At 41.6% G+C, this 17,871-nt stretch overlaps 1 protein-coding gene across 1 annotated transcript in view; it reads right to left on the reverse strand.

Annotated features, from left to right (window-relative positions):
- The window catches only part of SH3PXD2B (SH3 and PX domains 2B), a 104,773-nt gene that overhangs the window by 11,775 nt on the left and 75,127 nt on the right, over window positions 1–17,871 (reverse strand). Inside the window, exons 5-7 of the mRNA XM_069972309.1 lie at window positions 12,191–12,282; window positions 3,713–3,738; window positions 2,168–2,302 (exon numbers count right to left, since the gene is read on the reverse strand). Of these exons, the coding sequence (XP_069828410.1) occupies window positions 2,168–2,302; window positions 3,713–3,738; window positions 12,191–12,282 (253 nt within the window). The remainder of the gene's footprint in view (window positions 1–2,167; window positions 2,303–3,712; window positions 3,739–12,190; window positions 12,283–17,871) is intronic.

Raw genomic sequence — 17,871 nt, forward strand, 5'->3', positions numbered from 1 at the left:
TGCATAACAGTTTCCACAGGAATAGCAAACTAGAACTGGAAATAATGTCACAATATAAATAGAATGTAAATATAAATTACATTGTATTCTCTCTCTCTTTGTTCTCTTCTTATCTTCTCCCAGTCTCTTCTCTAAGGGTCCTATTCCACGGGCCGAGGAGGGCCCGATCAACGATGTAAACGAGCGCCGATCTGCTAGATGGCTGCTCGTTTACTGGGCCTATTCCACGGGCCGATCGTTGAGCGAGGGCTGCAGGGACATAGTTACCGATGTCCTTGCAGCATCATACATTACCTGTCCAGGCTTCTTCTCCGCAATGTCTTTATCCCCGTGTCCCGCGCGCTCTTGCTTCAAAATGGCCTGTCAGCTGACAGGCCACTCAGCCAATCACAGGCCGCGGGGGTCCCGGCCTGTGATTGGCTGAGCGCTCTGTCAGCTGACAGTCCATTCTGAAGCCAGAGCGCGCGGGACCCAGGGAGGAAGACAGAGCGGAGCAGAAGACCTGACAGGTAATGTATGCTGCTGCTGCTTCTCAAATCGTCTGTTGCCCGCCGTGCACCGCTATTTAACCGATGCGCAGTGGGGGAACGATGATTTTAGGTCTGGCCCTAAATGAACGATCAGCCAATGACACGATCATCGGCTGATCGTTCTCTCTATTTCACCGAGCGATAATCGGCCGAATGGGGCCGATTATCGTTACTGTGGAATAGGGCCCTAATGCGACTTCAAAGATGTAGCCAAATAGATAATCAACAAAGGATATTTCTATCAAGACCCTTAGTGATATATTGTGTTATTCTGGTTTGGATTTTAAGACTCTCATAGGTTTAGGCTGCAGAAAATAGGGACAAATATACTATAGATAGAGAAGAGCGAATTTACAGTAATAACAAAGTGAAGCACTTTGTTATCTCTGCAATCTGCTCATCAGCTGCTGCCTTCTAACTCTGTGGCTCTGTGCTGCACCTCCCCAGGTGCTAGGAAAAGGTGGATCCAGTCCTGGAAAACTTCTCCCAATTTCCCAGGACTGGATCCAGCCATTCCCAGAACCCAGGAAGGAGTGGCACAGAGCAGCAGTGAGTTAGAAGGCAGCAGCTGATGAGCGGATTGCAGAGATAACAAAGTGCTTCACTTTGTTATTACTGTAAATTTGCATATCGCTAATTGTAGACTAACAAAACATTCCCTGGTTTAGGAAGGGTTAATGTCACTAGCTCTGGTAGCAAAGAGAACAGCCCCTTACTTTATAATCTGTAGTACAAGAAGAAGATAATGCATAGTGTTTTTGAGTAAATAAGAGTGAACAAGAACATATCAGACCCAAGTTTCCTCACAGATGGGCACCAGGACCTGACAGGTAGGGAGAACAGCATTCTAACACTGTTCTCCTCAGCTCTATAAGATGCCACATAAAGGCACAAAAAATTATTTGCTATGTTTATGTGAAGAGGAAAAAGAGAGACCCCCTTGAGACCCCCAAAAATAACAGACATTCATTGCTTTCCTATTTATAGGTGATACTTTGTGAATTTTGAGAAAACACTTAAAGGAGAAGTCAAGCCAAATTTTTTATTAAAGTATTGTATTTAAAGTATTTTTTCCCCTGCACTTACTACTGCATCAAGGCTTCACTTCCTGGATAAAATGGTGATGTCACGTCCCGACTCCCAGAGCTGTGCAGGCTGTGGCTGCTGAAGAGGATGAAGGCAGGGGGACACTGAGGGACACAGGGCACTGGAGGGACACTGAGCATCCCTCTGCCATCTTCCTCTCCAGCAGCCACAGCCCGCACAGCTCTGGGAGTCGGGTCGTGACATCACAATTTTATCCAGGAAGTGAAGCCTTGATGCAGTAGTACGTGCAGGAGGGAAAAAAGCACTTTATAAGCATTTCCCGTAATAAGTGTATATTGGTGATTTGTATGCCTTCTGGGGGGCAATACAATACTTTAATAAAAATTTTAGCCAGATTTCTCCTTTAAGCAGACACTTCTCTTTCTTAGTATATATAAGTGCATTTATAGTGTTAAAAACAGGATTATTGAAAATCCCCATTATACATACATTATAAGATTTACTTACCATATATCACCCATTAAATATATGGTTGTTCTTCATGATGATACCCCAGTCTGCGTTTCCCATCCCACTTAACATTTTCTTACCAGACTCATTTTTCTCAATGATGTCCACCACTTGTCCAACGCGCAGGCTGATCTCAGTGCTCTCTTGTTTATCGTATGCTGCAACCACCACATACTGGTCCAAGACTAAGGGGTCGGCTGATGTAGAGTCTGCACCTAACCGCAAAATATTACACAGCCCATAAGTTGTGTGCTCACCATGAGTATAGTAATCTGGCCAATCACTGCTAATAGATGTGCTGGCTAAATAACTTGCCGTCTACCTCATGACTTACAAATATCCAGTCTCAGTGAGCTACAGTAGATGTAATAAATATGACATTATCTGTAAAGATCACCATTGACTGCCATCTTCAATATAACCTAGTAGCAAGTAGCAACATAGCTTAAAAAAAGGATGTGTACAAAACATACAGCAAGTAAACTCCAGTGCTATAATATTTTATTACACTAGAGGGCACCACAACACAAGTAGTAATCAGTATCTAAAAACTCCCATTTCTTCCAGCAGCCCTATACCTAGAATGTATCTACTCACATATATTAAAAGAGCAGCCCAGATCTCTGTTAAATTGATGCTATGAAACAAGATTATCTTCTTTAAAAGGAAAAACAAAAAACATTGTGTCCGAGCACGCTGTCTTAGCTGTTTAAGGCCACGACCACACAATGTCTTTATTTGGCCGTTTGATTGCAGGTTTTTTTTTTCAAAACAATGGCCATTATTCTACAAACCCCCTCACTCCTGAGACAACGCAACAGCCTCTGAAGTCACAGGAGACTTGACTGGAACTTGTCTGACCCTGAGTGATTCACAGATTCGGCAACATCTTTGTGTAGGGAACTAGCAGGGAAGGGAGTAAGCAAAGTGGGAGGACTGATGAAGAGCTGAGGGAAAGCAATGCATTCTGGGAGTTGTAGTACCAAGCTACCACTCAACCAGGAAATTCAACCACAAAATGCAGAACTAAAACCCTCAAAATAAATGTGTTTTTTTTTTTCCCGTGGTTTCAGAACTGGAACAGACAAGTGAGCAATGCAATATGCTTCTGCACCATTTTTTTTTTTTTAAACCTGATCAGAGTACCCTTTTAGGCAAGATAAATATAATACCTTTGAATCCCGAATCTGTGTTTTTATTCTGCAGAAAAAATGCACTTTTATTTGGCTTGGTTTGGGTCTGCTGTGCAGCTGTGCCCTAGGCTCACAACACCTCTATCCTAAAATTGACCTCCCATCAGCAGCCTGATTGACAGGTTACAGCGCTGAGACCTGCTAAAATTCCATATGTCTGCACCTACATATAACGCTGCATTAGTGAAGGCAATGCATACCTCAGAGTGGAATGAGAGCAGTCTGTTTTTATTTACCTATTTACCTTTATTGTTGCTTTACTAAGTGGATAAAACTGCACTTATTTCAGGTGTGACAAATTCGCTTAAATCTACTTTATTCTCAGGGCAGAAGAAAAGCCAAAGAAATTCATCCATTTTCCTGTAAATTCACATGAGCAAGCTACTCTACTTCAGCTCTTACACATGCATTTATAACACATAAGACACTTACCAAATTTCTTCTTCCCAATGGGTTCTCTAATAGAAAGAAAGGAGAAAAAAAAAAAAGAATTGACCTTTCATATAGTAATTTTGGAAAGTGAGCGCTTATTTTTACAGTATACAAAAATAAAACATGTTTGCTACCAGGATGGATTTATAAAATGGTCAATGATACAATGGTCAAAATGGTCAATGATTGTTATGCTCACAATTTTGGCCTGAACGAGCCCGCACTGTGTATTATCCCGTAGTACAGGCCTATCACTGTATTTATTATTCTTATACTGCCACAACATCAGGTTTATTATGATTGTACATTGACTTCCTTGGGTTTTAGGTTTCTATAATGGATAATATTGTGCATGCTACTCATATTTTGTGACATGACTATAAGAACAATTCCCAGAATAGTGGTTTGTAACCTAGAAAACAAGCTGTCAACCATGGGAGGGAAAGAGTAACATATCAGGAGAAGGAGATTGAATTTGCAAAAAAATATTTAAAGGATAAGTCCAGCGAAATTCAAAATAGGAAAGAAGGCAGGTGGTGCGGGAAAATTATTAAGTAAATTTACCCACCTGCGTGCCTCTGTAGCGATGGTCCTGAGGCTCGCTCACAGCCACCAAATGTCATTTTCAGCTGGAAATCTGGTATGTCCCATCCCAGCACTTCCGGCTGTAATGTCATGGCCTGGCTTAGCGATTGCCCGCTCGACCAGTCAGTGATTGGGGCGGTTTCCTGCCCCAGTTACTGACTGCCTGAGCAGGCATTTGCTACATGACATTGCACCTGAAAGAGCTGCAGGACACCAGTGGCTTTCAGCTGGACCCGGGAGTGGCACTATGGGGCGCATTTTGCAGGACTTCTCCAACTTAGCTGAGATCCCTTTGAAACTGCCTCAGAGCCACTACAAGTAAATAGGGCCCAACAGTATGCAACAATTCTTCCCAACCAATGACATATTAAGAAAAAAAAAATTATTCTCATTACAAACAATATTCTGGAAATGCTTAGACTTTACTTTTACTGTGACAATGGAATAACTTGTGTCCAACATCACTTTGATGGCATTTTTTTTGCCAAAAGAAAGAAGTGTCTTCCTTTGATTTGCAGCTGTGTCACTGAATTCAGCTCAATATTTTCCTAGACATAGTGCTCAACGGGGTTATACTGAATAGTAGCCAGAGAGTATTATAAAAAAAAAAAACTGTCCAAAGACCCTCATTCATATTCCAACCTGTGCAATATACATATGCAAATTTACACAGGGAAAGGGAATCAGAGGAGAAATTTAAAAAAAAAAAAAAAAAAACCTATACTCACTTCTATCGGGCCTGGTGCTGGAGTCCCCAACAAAAGTGCAGCAATTATGTCTTGGGCAATGACTCACATGTAACCACTGAGGCCAGTGACTGACTGTGGCTTCCTATGATCAGTGTATAGGGACATCATGACAACACTTCCACCAGGGACTCCAATGCAGAGACTGCACATTTCTCATGCCAGGGCCACTGTTAATTTGTGGCGATTCAAATAAATGGGCAATATAATAATTGGTTGTATTGGGTCCCAAGAACAGGGGACAGGCAGCAATTCTGTATAGTCTATAAACAGTAATAAAGTGATCAGATATTATATATACATCTAATAAATCTCAATGCACCATTTTTTGTACTGTTCACCATACACATGCAGTACGAATTCCAAGTCCACTGGCTGTAAACTGATAAATTATACCCTACCAGAAGGACAAACTCAAGGTCTTCTTAGGATTAGCATTTCCAATTGCAGTTAATAAATACGCTGTCAGACTTTTAATGAAACACGGCGGAAGTCCTGGAGTCTATACTGGAGTAAAAGTGAGTACTAAAATGAATAATGCTGCAGTGATAAAACTGAATAGAGATGAATTCTTAGAGACCTTACAAGTTATGTATGTGTCCTAAAAGCTCACAAAGTCTTAGGGCCATATTACACCAACAGATATCTGACAGATTATTGCAGCCAAAGCCAGGAACAGACCATAAACTGAGAACAGGTCATAAAGGAAAGACTGAGATTTCCTCTTTTCAAATCCATTCCTGGCTTTGTCTGTAAAAATGGTCTCCACTGCAAACAATGGGGGACATCAGACTGCTTTGCATCCAGAGAGATGACATACACTGTTATCCAGTGATGAGAGGGGTACTAAAAGTGGAAATGTGGAAACAAAAGATACAGGCACACAAAAGAGTTTATTTCAAGCCTGACTTGTGCGTTTATTTTAAATGGAATCAGTCATTAGTTTTATGCTGTTGCCCTGAATCACAGGCAGCATGAAACAAGCTTCCTTATTACAAAAGTGTAGCATTCTCTCTGAAATGCTGCTGCCTCTGGGGCCATTTAAATGGGTGGATTATTGTTAAGGAGTGTGAAAAGCCTCTTCCACAGTCACTCCTCCCTTTTCCATCAGCCCTGATGTCATGATGACTATGTTACTCTATAACTATGGTAGCCTCTGTATTAGTACGCGCGCCAGTGCTGCCCCGACGGCTGTGCAGTTCTGTCCCAGGATTCCTGGCTTAGTGCACCATTCAATATGCGTTGTAAAGATTTAATTCACAGCGTTAAGCACCACTGTGTACTATGTTGAAGCTAGGACTTCTGTCATAATGATGGGAGTCCTTGCTATGTACAGTGTTAAGGTTAAATTCCTGTGTTGTCAATTTGCACTAAATTAGTGGGCTCTGGGTTGCAGTAAGAGATCAATTAGTGCTTACAGGGTGGGCAGAAGCTTTTGGGGATGACCCCAGTGACTCTGAGCACCATTCCCAGCTGATAAAAGGAAACGTATTCCAGCAGTCCAATAAAATCCGGTATTTGTGTTAATTCCATAAAATCGCTACATACAAAAAACGTAGAAAAATCAAGACGCGTTTCAGCATAATGCTGTGATCAAGGCTCAGAGTGGGCCGAAACTAGTCTAGAATTTGTTTACGTTTTTGTACGTAACGATTTTATGGAATTAACACAATAAATACTGGATTTTATTGGACTGCTGGAATACGTTTCCTTTATCCATGTTGCAACGCCTGATCACCGACAGGTGAGGTCCTCTGCACTCCTTTTCAGAGGACCTATATTCAGCTATATTCAGCTATATTGCAGCAAGTAAAGCATATACGGAGTAGCAGCGGAAAAACTTATGCATTCCCACACAGAGGGAGCCTGTCAGTGTTTCATACTGCCTTTGGTTCAGGCAGTATAAAACTGATGACGAGTCTCCTTGAAAGGATCCAAATGAATAAACAAAGAGTAATACATGGGCAGTGGGGGATAAGACATTTATGCTATATCTATTTAAAACAAGTAAAAAATGCCTTGAAAAAGTAACGGCCATTGTTATGAAATATGGCCATGTTTTTTATGTAGTGTGAACCCGGCCTGAATCTTTCCATTTTCATATTATACTCAAACATAAATTTCATTTTATGTGACCGACTATGCAAAATAGCTGTGGATCAGTCAGGTTGGATGGAGAGCGTCTTTTCAAGTCTTGTCACAGATTCTCAATGGGATTTAGGTCTGGGCCATTGAAACTGACGGCACAAATATTCATATATCTTTTTTGTTACTTTCCTGATCACACAACATACATGCCTTCTGCACTGCTTTGTGTCATTGTCCAGCTGGGAAGGAAACCTCTGTCCCAGTCTGATGTCTTTTTAAAACGTAACTGTCATTTCAGGGTCATTTTTCTGAAAACATTAAATATCAACAGTACAAGCGATTTTAAGAAACTCTGTAATAGGTTTTATGTACTAAAAGAGTTTCATTCTGTACTGAAAAAGCAATCTCCCAGCCTCCCCCCTCACATCAAATGAAGCAGGATTTCTGTCTCCATTATGTGGCTATGGAGAGGGGAGGGGCTGTTAGGAGTGACTGAGCACGGAGGATTTCTGCAAAGCACAACACCCTGCAATCTTCTCTCAGTAAGTTCATAGATAAGCACTGACCTTTCTGAAACCTGAATCCAGCGTCTTAGGTGCCCAGAGAGTCTACAAACAGCTGACCTTCATGTCACCTCTTCCTGCTCCCTCATCTCCCTCGGCCCCTCCCCCCTTCATAGGCTTACAATGGAGAGAGCAGAACCCGTCTTCACTGGCTTCTCTGTAATGAAGACGTGTTTGCCTGACAATGCACAGATAAGAAGTCAGGGGGGGAGGCTGGGAGATTGCTTCTTGAGTACAGAAGGAGGCTTTTTTGGCTGATAAAACCTATTACAGAGTTTCTTAAAATCGCTTAGACTACTGATTTCTGCAATAAAAAAAAAACATGACAGTTACGCTTTAAGCATCTAACACATTTTCCTCCAGGACTGCCATGTCTGTAGTTCTATTTCTTTTTCTATTCATCTCAGCTTCCCTGTCCCTGCTGAAGAAAATGCTGACACCACCATGTTTCACAGTGGGGATGGTGAGACCAGAGCGATGTGCAGTGTTAGTTTTCAGCCAAAAAGTTCAACTTTGTTTCGTCTGACCAGACACCTGCTTCCACATGTTTGCTTCCCCTCCTACATGGCTTATCGCAAACTGTCAACAGGACTTCTTATGGCTTGCCTTAAAAAATTAATTTCTTCTTGTCACTCTTCCATAAAGGGCAGATATGTGGAGTATATGACTAATAGTTGTCCTGCAGACAGATTCTCCCACCTGAGCTGGGCATCTCCAGCTCCTTCATAGTGACCACGGGCCTCTTGGCTGCTTCTCTATTAGTGCTCTCCTTACCTGGGCTGTCAGTTTAGGTGGATGGGTCACATAAGATCCAAATAAAATACATGTAGTGTAATAAGAAAACGTGGGACTCATAGACAAAACACTAGTAGTAGAATGTTTTGTTTTTATGGTATGGTCATAGGGTGCAACCTTTGCAAAAAGTAGGAATTACTATACACTTGCTGTTATGGTGAAGTACAAATCTGTCTAAAAGAAACGACTAAGCAGTAGGCCACTAGGTTCATGGCATGGGAGTTTCATCTTCTGACTTCTTTTATAACAATTATCATGAAGTTCCATACAGCCACAGGAAGCAATGTCTGCTTTGTGTCTGAAAACTCCTGAGTTAAGATTCCGTGTCGGAGCCTGAAATCTATGAATGACTACTCGACATTTCACTAACGAAAGGAAGATGCCCTCTGTCTGCACTGCGAAAACAGACATTTCTGGAAAACAGAAAATACTATGGAGAATCTTTCAACTAATTCTTGAAACGTCTGAGACAGCAATGGCAGGGTTCCATGGATCATTAAGAACTTCGGAACGTTCAGCCAAGACATTGTGTTCCACATATACTCTCTCTCATGTGAGGCAGCATCACGTGAAAATGTTGATCTCTACTGGGTTGAGGAATGTGCTTGTGGCTCAGGGTAATAGTATGCACAGATGTGCTCTAATGGATGGAACATCAATACATTGCTCAAATATGGGCCTTTTACTACTTAGATTGCAACTGTGTGTCAGGTAATAAAGCCAGTTGTCATTGTAAGATGCACAGTATCCACCATCAGATATGGACTGACAAAGTAACCACACGCATGGATGAGATGATCATTAATTATAGTCAAATTATCTGAAAGGAAATTCAGTCATTTACATTATCTACAATGAAAAATGAAGACAGCAATTAAATGTAGCTGTGAAGGTATGCCATTTGTTTCACTGAATTCAGTTCAGTGGTATGTTAACATATTTTTGTGGTTGTGTATTTCATCTTATTTTCAGGGTACTGTATGAAGGAACTGACACCTAATCCTCTCTCAGTGTGTGTTTTTTAATTTTTGAAGTTTAGGTTTCAGCATTATCACCCATCCCCGTCCATGCAAAAGACCAAGCTTACTACACCAAGCTATATCCTTTAGTATCAAAATGGCAGAAAGCCAAGAAGGATGAGCTGAAACATCCTGAATGTCCTTTTTATCATGTAGTCCACGTGGCTTATTATCAGAGGAGCACTTAAGGCTTCATTAGCTAATGGTATTATCTGACATGGTATATTTCTCCTTTGTCCTCTGCGCTTACATCTCTGGAGGTGACCTCACACTCATTTCTTCTCTCAAGAGATTTCTCTCAGTTCAGGAGCCCTTCTACACAGTTACAATTATGTCAAGATCACTTTAAAATCTCTTATATTGGCAGTATTTGCATGGGAAGACAGTAACTTGTCAAAAGAATTTTGTTGTTTCGGGTACAATAAAAAAGACCTACCAATAGAACTTTATTAAGGGTCCCTGTGTATATACTCAAGTAATTAAAGCATTCCCATTCTGATGACAGCATGTCCCTTCTGGTTTCTGCTGGGTACATTCTCAGGGTGACCCTGGGGGTTGGAAACAGTACCAGAATGGCAAGCATGCATCCCCTGCTCCTCTGTTTCCAGATTTCACACATTGGCCATCATTCTCCATTATAATAAATAGGAGATATGCAAACACCACAATTCAAGCATGCAGCAGACAAGGGCAGATTGTCCCATTTACAGTCATAATCACAGATCTCTTATATACAGTGCCATGCACATGCTGCCCATAGTGCCAACAATATTTCCACATATGGAGCAGAGTTAATATCGCCCAAGTGCTAAAAAAAACTGCATGACATCACTAACACATTTATTACATTTCAGACAATTTTTAGGCACTTTATGTCAATTAGGAATAGCCACTTAACATGAAAGGGTATTGTCTATGTGTGACTACATATCACTTGGTGGTGGTTTATCTCTCTGAGAACAAAAGGGTCAAGCAGTTGAACTCTAAAATGTCCAATTTTTCTTTTGTCAGAGGAGTGTCAGGAGGCCCATATACATATTAGATGTAACACCATAAAAAGATTTATGGAGAGCAGCTGGCACTGCCTTGGTTGGCAAAGAAAAGTCATTGATGTGGAGTATGGATGCAACTGCTAAGCGAAGTTAGAACCAAGTTGCTGCCACTTATGAATTATGTCATTTTGGCCTGCATTGTCTACTATAGACTGGTAAAACATACTAGTGGGTAACTGAGGAGGGCTTACCCAAGGCATAATTCATCAACTAAATGGTGCTGCATAGAGATTAGTGAACCTTGAACAAGCTTGGGTTCATGCGAACCTGAGGGTGCAGCATTTAATTACCAATGGTTGAAGATGTTGGTTGCCTGGAAAAAAGGGCATTTGCCGTCCAAACAGATCAGCGGAAGCATTAAAGAGGGTGGTGGTGAACATTGGGCAGCCTTGAAACCTACAGCGGTGCAGGACCAGTAAGTATACATGTGTGTCATATTCCCCATAGACCCAGCACCATGTTAAATTATCAATAATTACAGGAAAACCCCTTTAATAAAAATAAGAAATTGAAACATGACAGCTCAGAATGTCATTGAGTAAAAATAGGAATGGACCTCTGTGTTGTGTCTGAATCCATTCCGCTCTGCATATAACTAAATTATCACTTAAAATCCCCAACACAAGAAGCAATACTGTGTCACTGAAGGGTTGAGTCAGATTTCTAGGGAAAGAACCAAGTACAGCCAGAAAAACCTAGGCAGCTGTACTGTGTTCCAGGTCCCCAATTTTGGGAATTTGTTGGGGTCTGAGCACGTTCAGTTTACCACCTTGGACATCATTTCCATTTGAGGTTAAATTAAATTTCATAACTGGAAGGCTGTTTTGTTAGCCACAAAAGGTGCATTAAGGATTCATAGTGTGAGTAATGCTCCTCTCCGTCCTCATAATAATAATACATTTACTTGCCCAAATGTTGGCAAATGACAAACCACTTCCTGAGTGTTTAGGCACAAATTATGGAGGATGCCCAGCCACACAGTGTTATACGCCCGTCAGTCTAACCAGCATGGTCATACTAATTTTAGCACTGCTTTGTCCTGTCCTGGTCTGTAATTCCCTATGAAGTGTTATGGTCACAAGACACAGAAACAAACAGGTTGTGCAATGAGCTTGAGTCTCATCCAACAACCCACACCTCATTGCTGCAATGATTGTCCAGAAACAGTCTAGGAAATCATAAAGTTTCCTGTTTAAATAAACCTGAAGTCATAAAGTGAGAAAATGGTTGAAAAAAATGATACAATGATTTGGCATACATAGAAAGTGAAAAGGAACTGAAATCAAGTAAATTTTTGGTGTGACTTGAAAACAGCATCAGCTCTTCTAGGTACACAGGCACACAGTGTTACACGTCTGACTAAAATATCTGCACAAAGAATATAATATATATATATATATATATATATATATATATATATATATATATATATATATATATATATATATTCATATTCACTGCAACAACTCAAGGCTTCTTAAAGGGGTATTCCACTCAAACATAATCTTTCATATGTTGCTGCCCATGGTGAGACTAACAAATCATTCCATTCCAATAAAACACATGCATGTATTCTCCAAGAGAAGAATATTTCCAAATATAATATACAGTGCCAAGCAGAATTACTTACTCCTTAGGTGGGTTATAGTCTTCTAGCCTGGCTTCAAAGAAATTTAAGACTTCATCACACTGGGAGATATAAGGAGGCATTCTGATGAGAGCCTGAAGAAAAGAGATCATAGATGTTAGATGATGTAAAAATTTATAAGAAACACTAAGACTTATCTACTGAGAATGCAGATAGGCCAGATTTCCACATACATTTATAATATGTCTGATAAGCAGGATAACCACACATTGTGATGCAGTTCTGCAGGCATTGTACTGACCACCACCATACGTGTGTGTGTGTGTGTGTGTGTGTGTGTGTGTGTGTGTGTGTGTGTGTGTGTGTGTGTGTCTTCTAAACTAGCAAAGCTGAAACATTGTCCTATTTAATCCAGATTTTATCCTTGGTCTTTGTGTTGTATCTTTGATATTCAATATCCTAATATCACCAATAGATCTGCTGTATAACCAGACGCTGTGAACAGCTTATAGCAACAGATAAGAACTAATCTAATGACTATATATGACTGTACAATTAGGTCAGCAATTGTCTGTCATGGAAGCTCGGTGACCCCTCCACATCTGCAAATAATAATATTCAAAGGAATGGGCTGCAATAGATCTCCATATGAAATACAATGTGCATTACATGATACATCTGTGTAGAGTTACTTATTATTACTTATGAATAGAAAACAGGTCCCTTTATCAAAACTATTTCCTATAATACAGACCGGTACAACATAGTTTAGTGGTCGTCTTTGGATAGTGTCTGGGTATGACGCTTATGCCATGCATCCAGATTGTGTTTAGTTTCCCCAAAGTACAGTAGCTCTCAGGTATCTCAGAAACCTGGAAACCCAGTAAGTAGCCAGTGGATCACCAGTGAGATAAGGCAGGCTGTAAAGGCTATTGCCTAGATTGCATCAATTTCCCTATTCTGGAGTGTCGCCACTTCCTACAATTATATGTGTGTCTCTAGGATAAAGATAAAACTGAACACTGACTTTACGGGAATTAATCCTATATATCGCTCATCTGCAAGCTGAAAAATGAACAACCTGTGATCTCCCACTCACTAGTCTGACAATGGCTTATGTCCTCCTGATGGCTGGTGTGGCATAGACAGGAGACGGTGGGTATCAGAGGACCCCTGCCTCTAGCGCTGTATATCAGAACACTCTCTGCCCTGTAAATGGGAGCAAATAAAGTGAGCATTGTGCCCCACATAAGACACCCTAGTGATTTATCTGCACCTGACACATTTGTGCAGTTGGGTGGAGTTGTCTTTCGCAGGGGCGTAGCTAGGATTCATGGGGCCCCATAGCAAAAAACTGTATGGGGCCCCATAAATCCTGTACGCCCCCCCCCCCCCCCCCGCCAAAAACAGACATTGACGCACATATACACACACAGAGGCACCATTAACATATATATAGATACGCCACTGACATACACACATATATACGCTGTAATGTGATTACACTAGTGCTGATGTATACACCATGAGTAGACTGTACACAGGGAAATCATCTCAATGTAATAAGAAATACTCAACCAGAAATAAAAGAAAATGCTGCAGATATTAATGGTGGGTTCTTTTATTAGAGCCCAGCATTAATAGAAGCTGCTGCAGAACATCTTTGGGAGCAAACACACATATATACACCAGTGCTACAGACATTGCTGACATACACACACACATATATATATAGCCACAGATACATACACATACTGACATATAAATATATACACAGATACATATATACACACACTGACACAAATACACAGCACTTAAAGCTCCCAGGCTTTCCCCTCCTCCTCCTCCTGTAGTCCGGGCTGATCTTCACATAGGTATTGAGGACCTTTGGGTCATGTGACCCAAAGGTCCTTTATCCCTCTCCTGTGCCATCTGGCAGGTCCTGCTCCTCTGTTCAGTCCCCTCACCCGGCACTACAGTGAGGGGGCTAAACAGTGCAGTGGGGGTCCCTCTTCCTCTCTGGCCCCCTGGGGGAGCGGGGTACCTACCATGAAGGCAGGGCAGGCTTCCTCGGGCCCCCTTCATGCAGGGGCCCCATTGCAGTTGCCTTCCCTGCCTTCACTGTAGCTACGCCACTGGTCTTACGGTCCATTTACACAGAAAGATTATCTGCCAAAGACTTGAAGCCAAAGCAAGCAATGGATTTGAATAGAGGAAAAATCTCAGGCTTTCCTTTATGGCCTGATCTATGTTTACAGTCCGTTTCTGGCTTTGGCTTCAAATCTTTGGCAGATAATCTGTCAGATAATCTTTCTGTGTAAATGGACACAGACACTCTATGTAACTAGTGTACCAGCAAATGTTTCTCAAAAGGGGTGATACACTTATTAACCCACCAAATACCAGGCATAAAATAGTAAATACTGGGGAGGTTTTCAATAAGTAGCGTTGAGTGGATCTGTCAAATTTGTTTAGTTCAGCAACATTATCCAAGCCCAAGTGCTCTGCAAGTGATTCCCTGCAGCTGCAGAAGTTGGGTGCTGCCCTAGGGAGTCCTGGAAAACATGGACACAGACAAAGGCAGCTGTATGGCTGTATCCATGTTTTCCTAAGAGCCATAGGGCAGCATCCAACTTCTGCAGCTGCAGGGAATTAAATGCTGAGCGTTCAAGTTCAGATAAGATTGACAAAACCAAACATTTTGACAGATCGGCTCGACATGACTGATAAGTTTAACGTAAGCAGACATGCAAATCAGTAAATTATTCTCTCTTTACAAAGTGAATTCTAAACCTTTCAGCCCCTTGTGCTCAGTATCACACTGGTTGGAAATAGGAGAACATGTTTAACATGACGGATCCATTTTAAAAGAGGCACATTTAGATTTTTTTTTTACATTTTTACTCTTCTGCAAATATATTATTGCTTGAGGTAACAGACCCAAAAGCCTACGGCTGCACTAGCAACTTTTACTGTTGTTTGCTGAACATTCTGAAACAATGGCGGTTACAACAGCCCAACATTTTGTGGGGAAGTAGAATTGTAAATCTTAGTTCATACCAGCTTATGTCCTAATAGGACATACACACAGAAGGAATGAACAGACATTGGAATAAGCACTGATCAGCCATGACATTAAAACCACCCGCCCAATATTATGTAGGTCCTTCACATTGGTTTTCCTCTGGTGGTGTACATGCCTTTGCACACGGGAAGGTCTGTATAGACCTTTTTTTTTTTTCAATATGAAACCAAAGGGTGCGAATTAGCTGTAACCTCGCTTCATCTATGTGCTTGGCGTTCTGCTAATCGGCCCAGTATGTCCTGTGGTTTTTAATATATTACTGAAATAAAGATGATCACATTACTTGGTGAGCGCCCTTTTCATCTTTACCTTCTTTGACGGCTATAATAAAATTGTATATACATGTCAGGCACCCTAATCCCAATCTCCACTTGGCAAGTAATATGGTGGAAGGCAGCCAAGTCTAGCATACAGAGGCGCAATATAAACTATTAATGCACTGATATTATTCATAAATTTAACCCTGCCTTCCCCAACACTTGCTGGAAGTGCCTGCCTAAAACATGCCTTATCTCCCTCCATTGGAAAGCCCCCCTTTCTTCCCTGGATCTATGTACATACATTAAGGATGTTATGAATATGAAATCCCTCACAGCCACTTTTAATAATGACATAATTGTACGGCATATGGGATCTTTAGGATGCATTTTGGGACTAAATAGCCAGATAGCCCTTTATGCACTAATGACTCTTTTTACTTTGTGAAGGCCTCCTCTGCCTACACATCTCATTATTTTTCCTTGGCGTTCTCCTTTTTGTTATATTGTTATGTCTTACATGATCCATTGATCCGTATGGCAGACCATCTGATGGGCATTAGTCCTCTCCTCTATTGAGTTTCGAACCTTGTTATCTCTGACAGTTTATTACGCCCGCCAATCGTATTTGGTTTCCTCTCTCATTTATACAGGAGAATTAATGGGAAAGTCAATTGTTAGTCATGCAAGTTTGTATCCTCCCATGTGGCTGCATCTACAAATGCTGTACTGGCTTGTTATTATACTATTTTACAAATATATATATATATATATATATATATATATATATATATATATACACACACACACACACACACACACACACACACACACACACATACAAATATCCATGTTCCCTTTTTGAAGCAGCCAAGATTGTACAACTAAGTAGTAGTTAGGAACATAATCAGTGGCAAAACAAACAGTTATTGTCTGCTGTACAACCGTTGTCATATGTTAAAACTAAATAATAGCAGAGGAAAGAGATGGGTGGGGAGACAGGAGAAGGTAAAGGAACAGTAATCAAAACTTTTGTCTTTTGGTATTAACTGAACATTGAAATCCAGCAATAATATGAGATGACATATAATGGTTTATAGGTGTTTGTGGTTTAAACCAGAAAGGAAATCGAGCAGTTTAGTTTAATTGACTAATTCCTTTATTGTTTTTCCATCTGTTGAAGAGTCTAGAAAATGAAAATCGCTATAGGCTTGGCACCTGCAAGCCATGGAAAAGTTAGTTCACTAATAGTTCACCATTTTGGCAGGACTACATTTAGGGTACAAACCCACTTGACGTATTTGCTGCGTGAATCAGTCTTAAAAATAAGCAGGCAAAACGCAGGTTGGCTTTATACAATTGTCCTGCATTAAAATACGCAATTGCGTATTTTTGAAGCGTGAAGCTACATGCGTTTTTCGCACAGGTTGTTAACAACTGATGCTTTGCTAACAACAAGCTTCACGCTTCAAAAATACGCAATTGCGTATTTTAACGAAGAACAATCGTATAAAGCCAACCTGCGTTTTGCCTGCTTATTTTTAAGGTTACAAACCCTGCGGCGGGGCAGCGCACTGATTGGCCGGGCGGAACGTGCCGGGAGCCGCCGAAGCAAGCAGGAGCCGGGATCAGGTAATGTATATCCTGCCCGCCCCCCTGCAGCCCCGATCGCCCCCAGCCCCCGGCCGCACGATCGCCCCCCAGCCCCGCAGCCCCCGGCCGCACAATCGCCCCCAGCCCCCGGCCGCACAATCGCCCCCAGCCCCGCAGCCCCCGGCCGCACGATCGCCCCCAGCCCCTGGCCGCACGATCGCCCCCAGCCCCGCAGCCCCCGGCCGCACGGGGGGTTAATGGGGCGGGCTGCAGACAAAATCGCAGCAGGGATGTACATCCCTGCTGCGAGTTTCTCTGCTATTGAAAGTATAGGGCCAGGATCTGCAGCGAGTCTCGCTGCAAAAACGCAGCAAGGAGACTCGCTGCAGATCCGGCAAGTGGGTTTGTAACCTAAGACTGATTCACGCAGCAAATACGTCAAGTGGGTTTGCACCCTTAGGGTGCGTTCACACCTACAGGATCGGCAGCAGATCTTCAGCAGATTTGATGCTGTGTTCAGTTATTTAAATGAAATCTGCTGCAGAAAATCAGCTGCAGATCCTCTAGGTGTGAACGCACCATTAAAGTGTTTACATTCTATTGTTATTACCTTACAAAGACAATGGGGAGAATTTTCTAAGACCAACGTATTGCTCATTGATCTATTTTCAGAAGATTTATAAAAAATATTTACTTACCTGTGTGTGTGTGTGTGTTTATGTGTGTGTGTGTGGGGGAGTCCCCAGTGGCTTTTCCCTGCCCAGTTGGCACTGATTGATAGAGCTCCC

Source organism: Dendropsophus ebraccatus, chromosome 1 (genome assembly GCF_027789765.1).
Source record: "Dendropsophus ebraccatus isolate aDenEbr1 chromosome 1, aDenEbr1.pat, whole genome shotgun sequence".
NCBI lineage: Eukaryota > Metazoa > Chordata > Amphibia > Anura > Hylidae > Dendropsophus > Dendropsophus ebraccatus.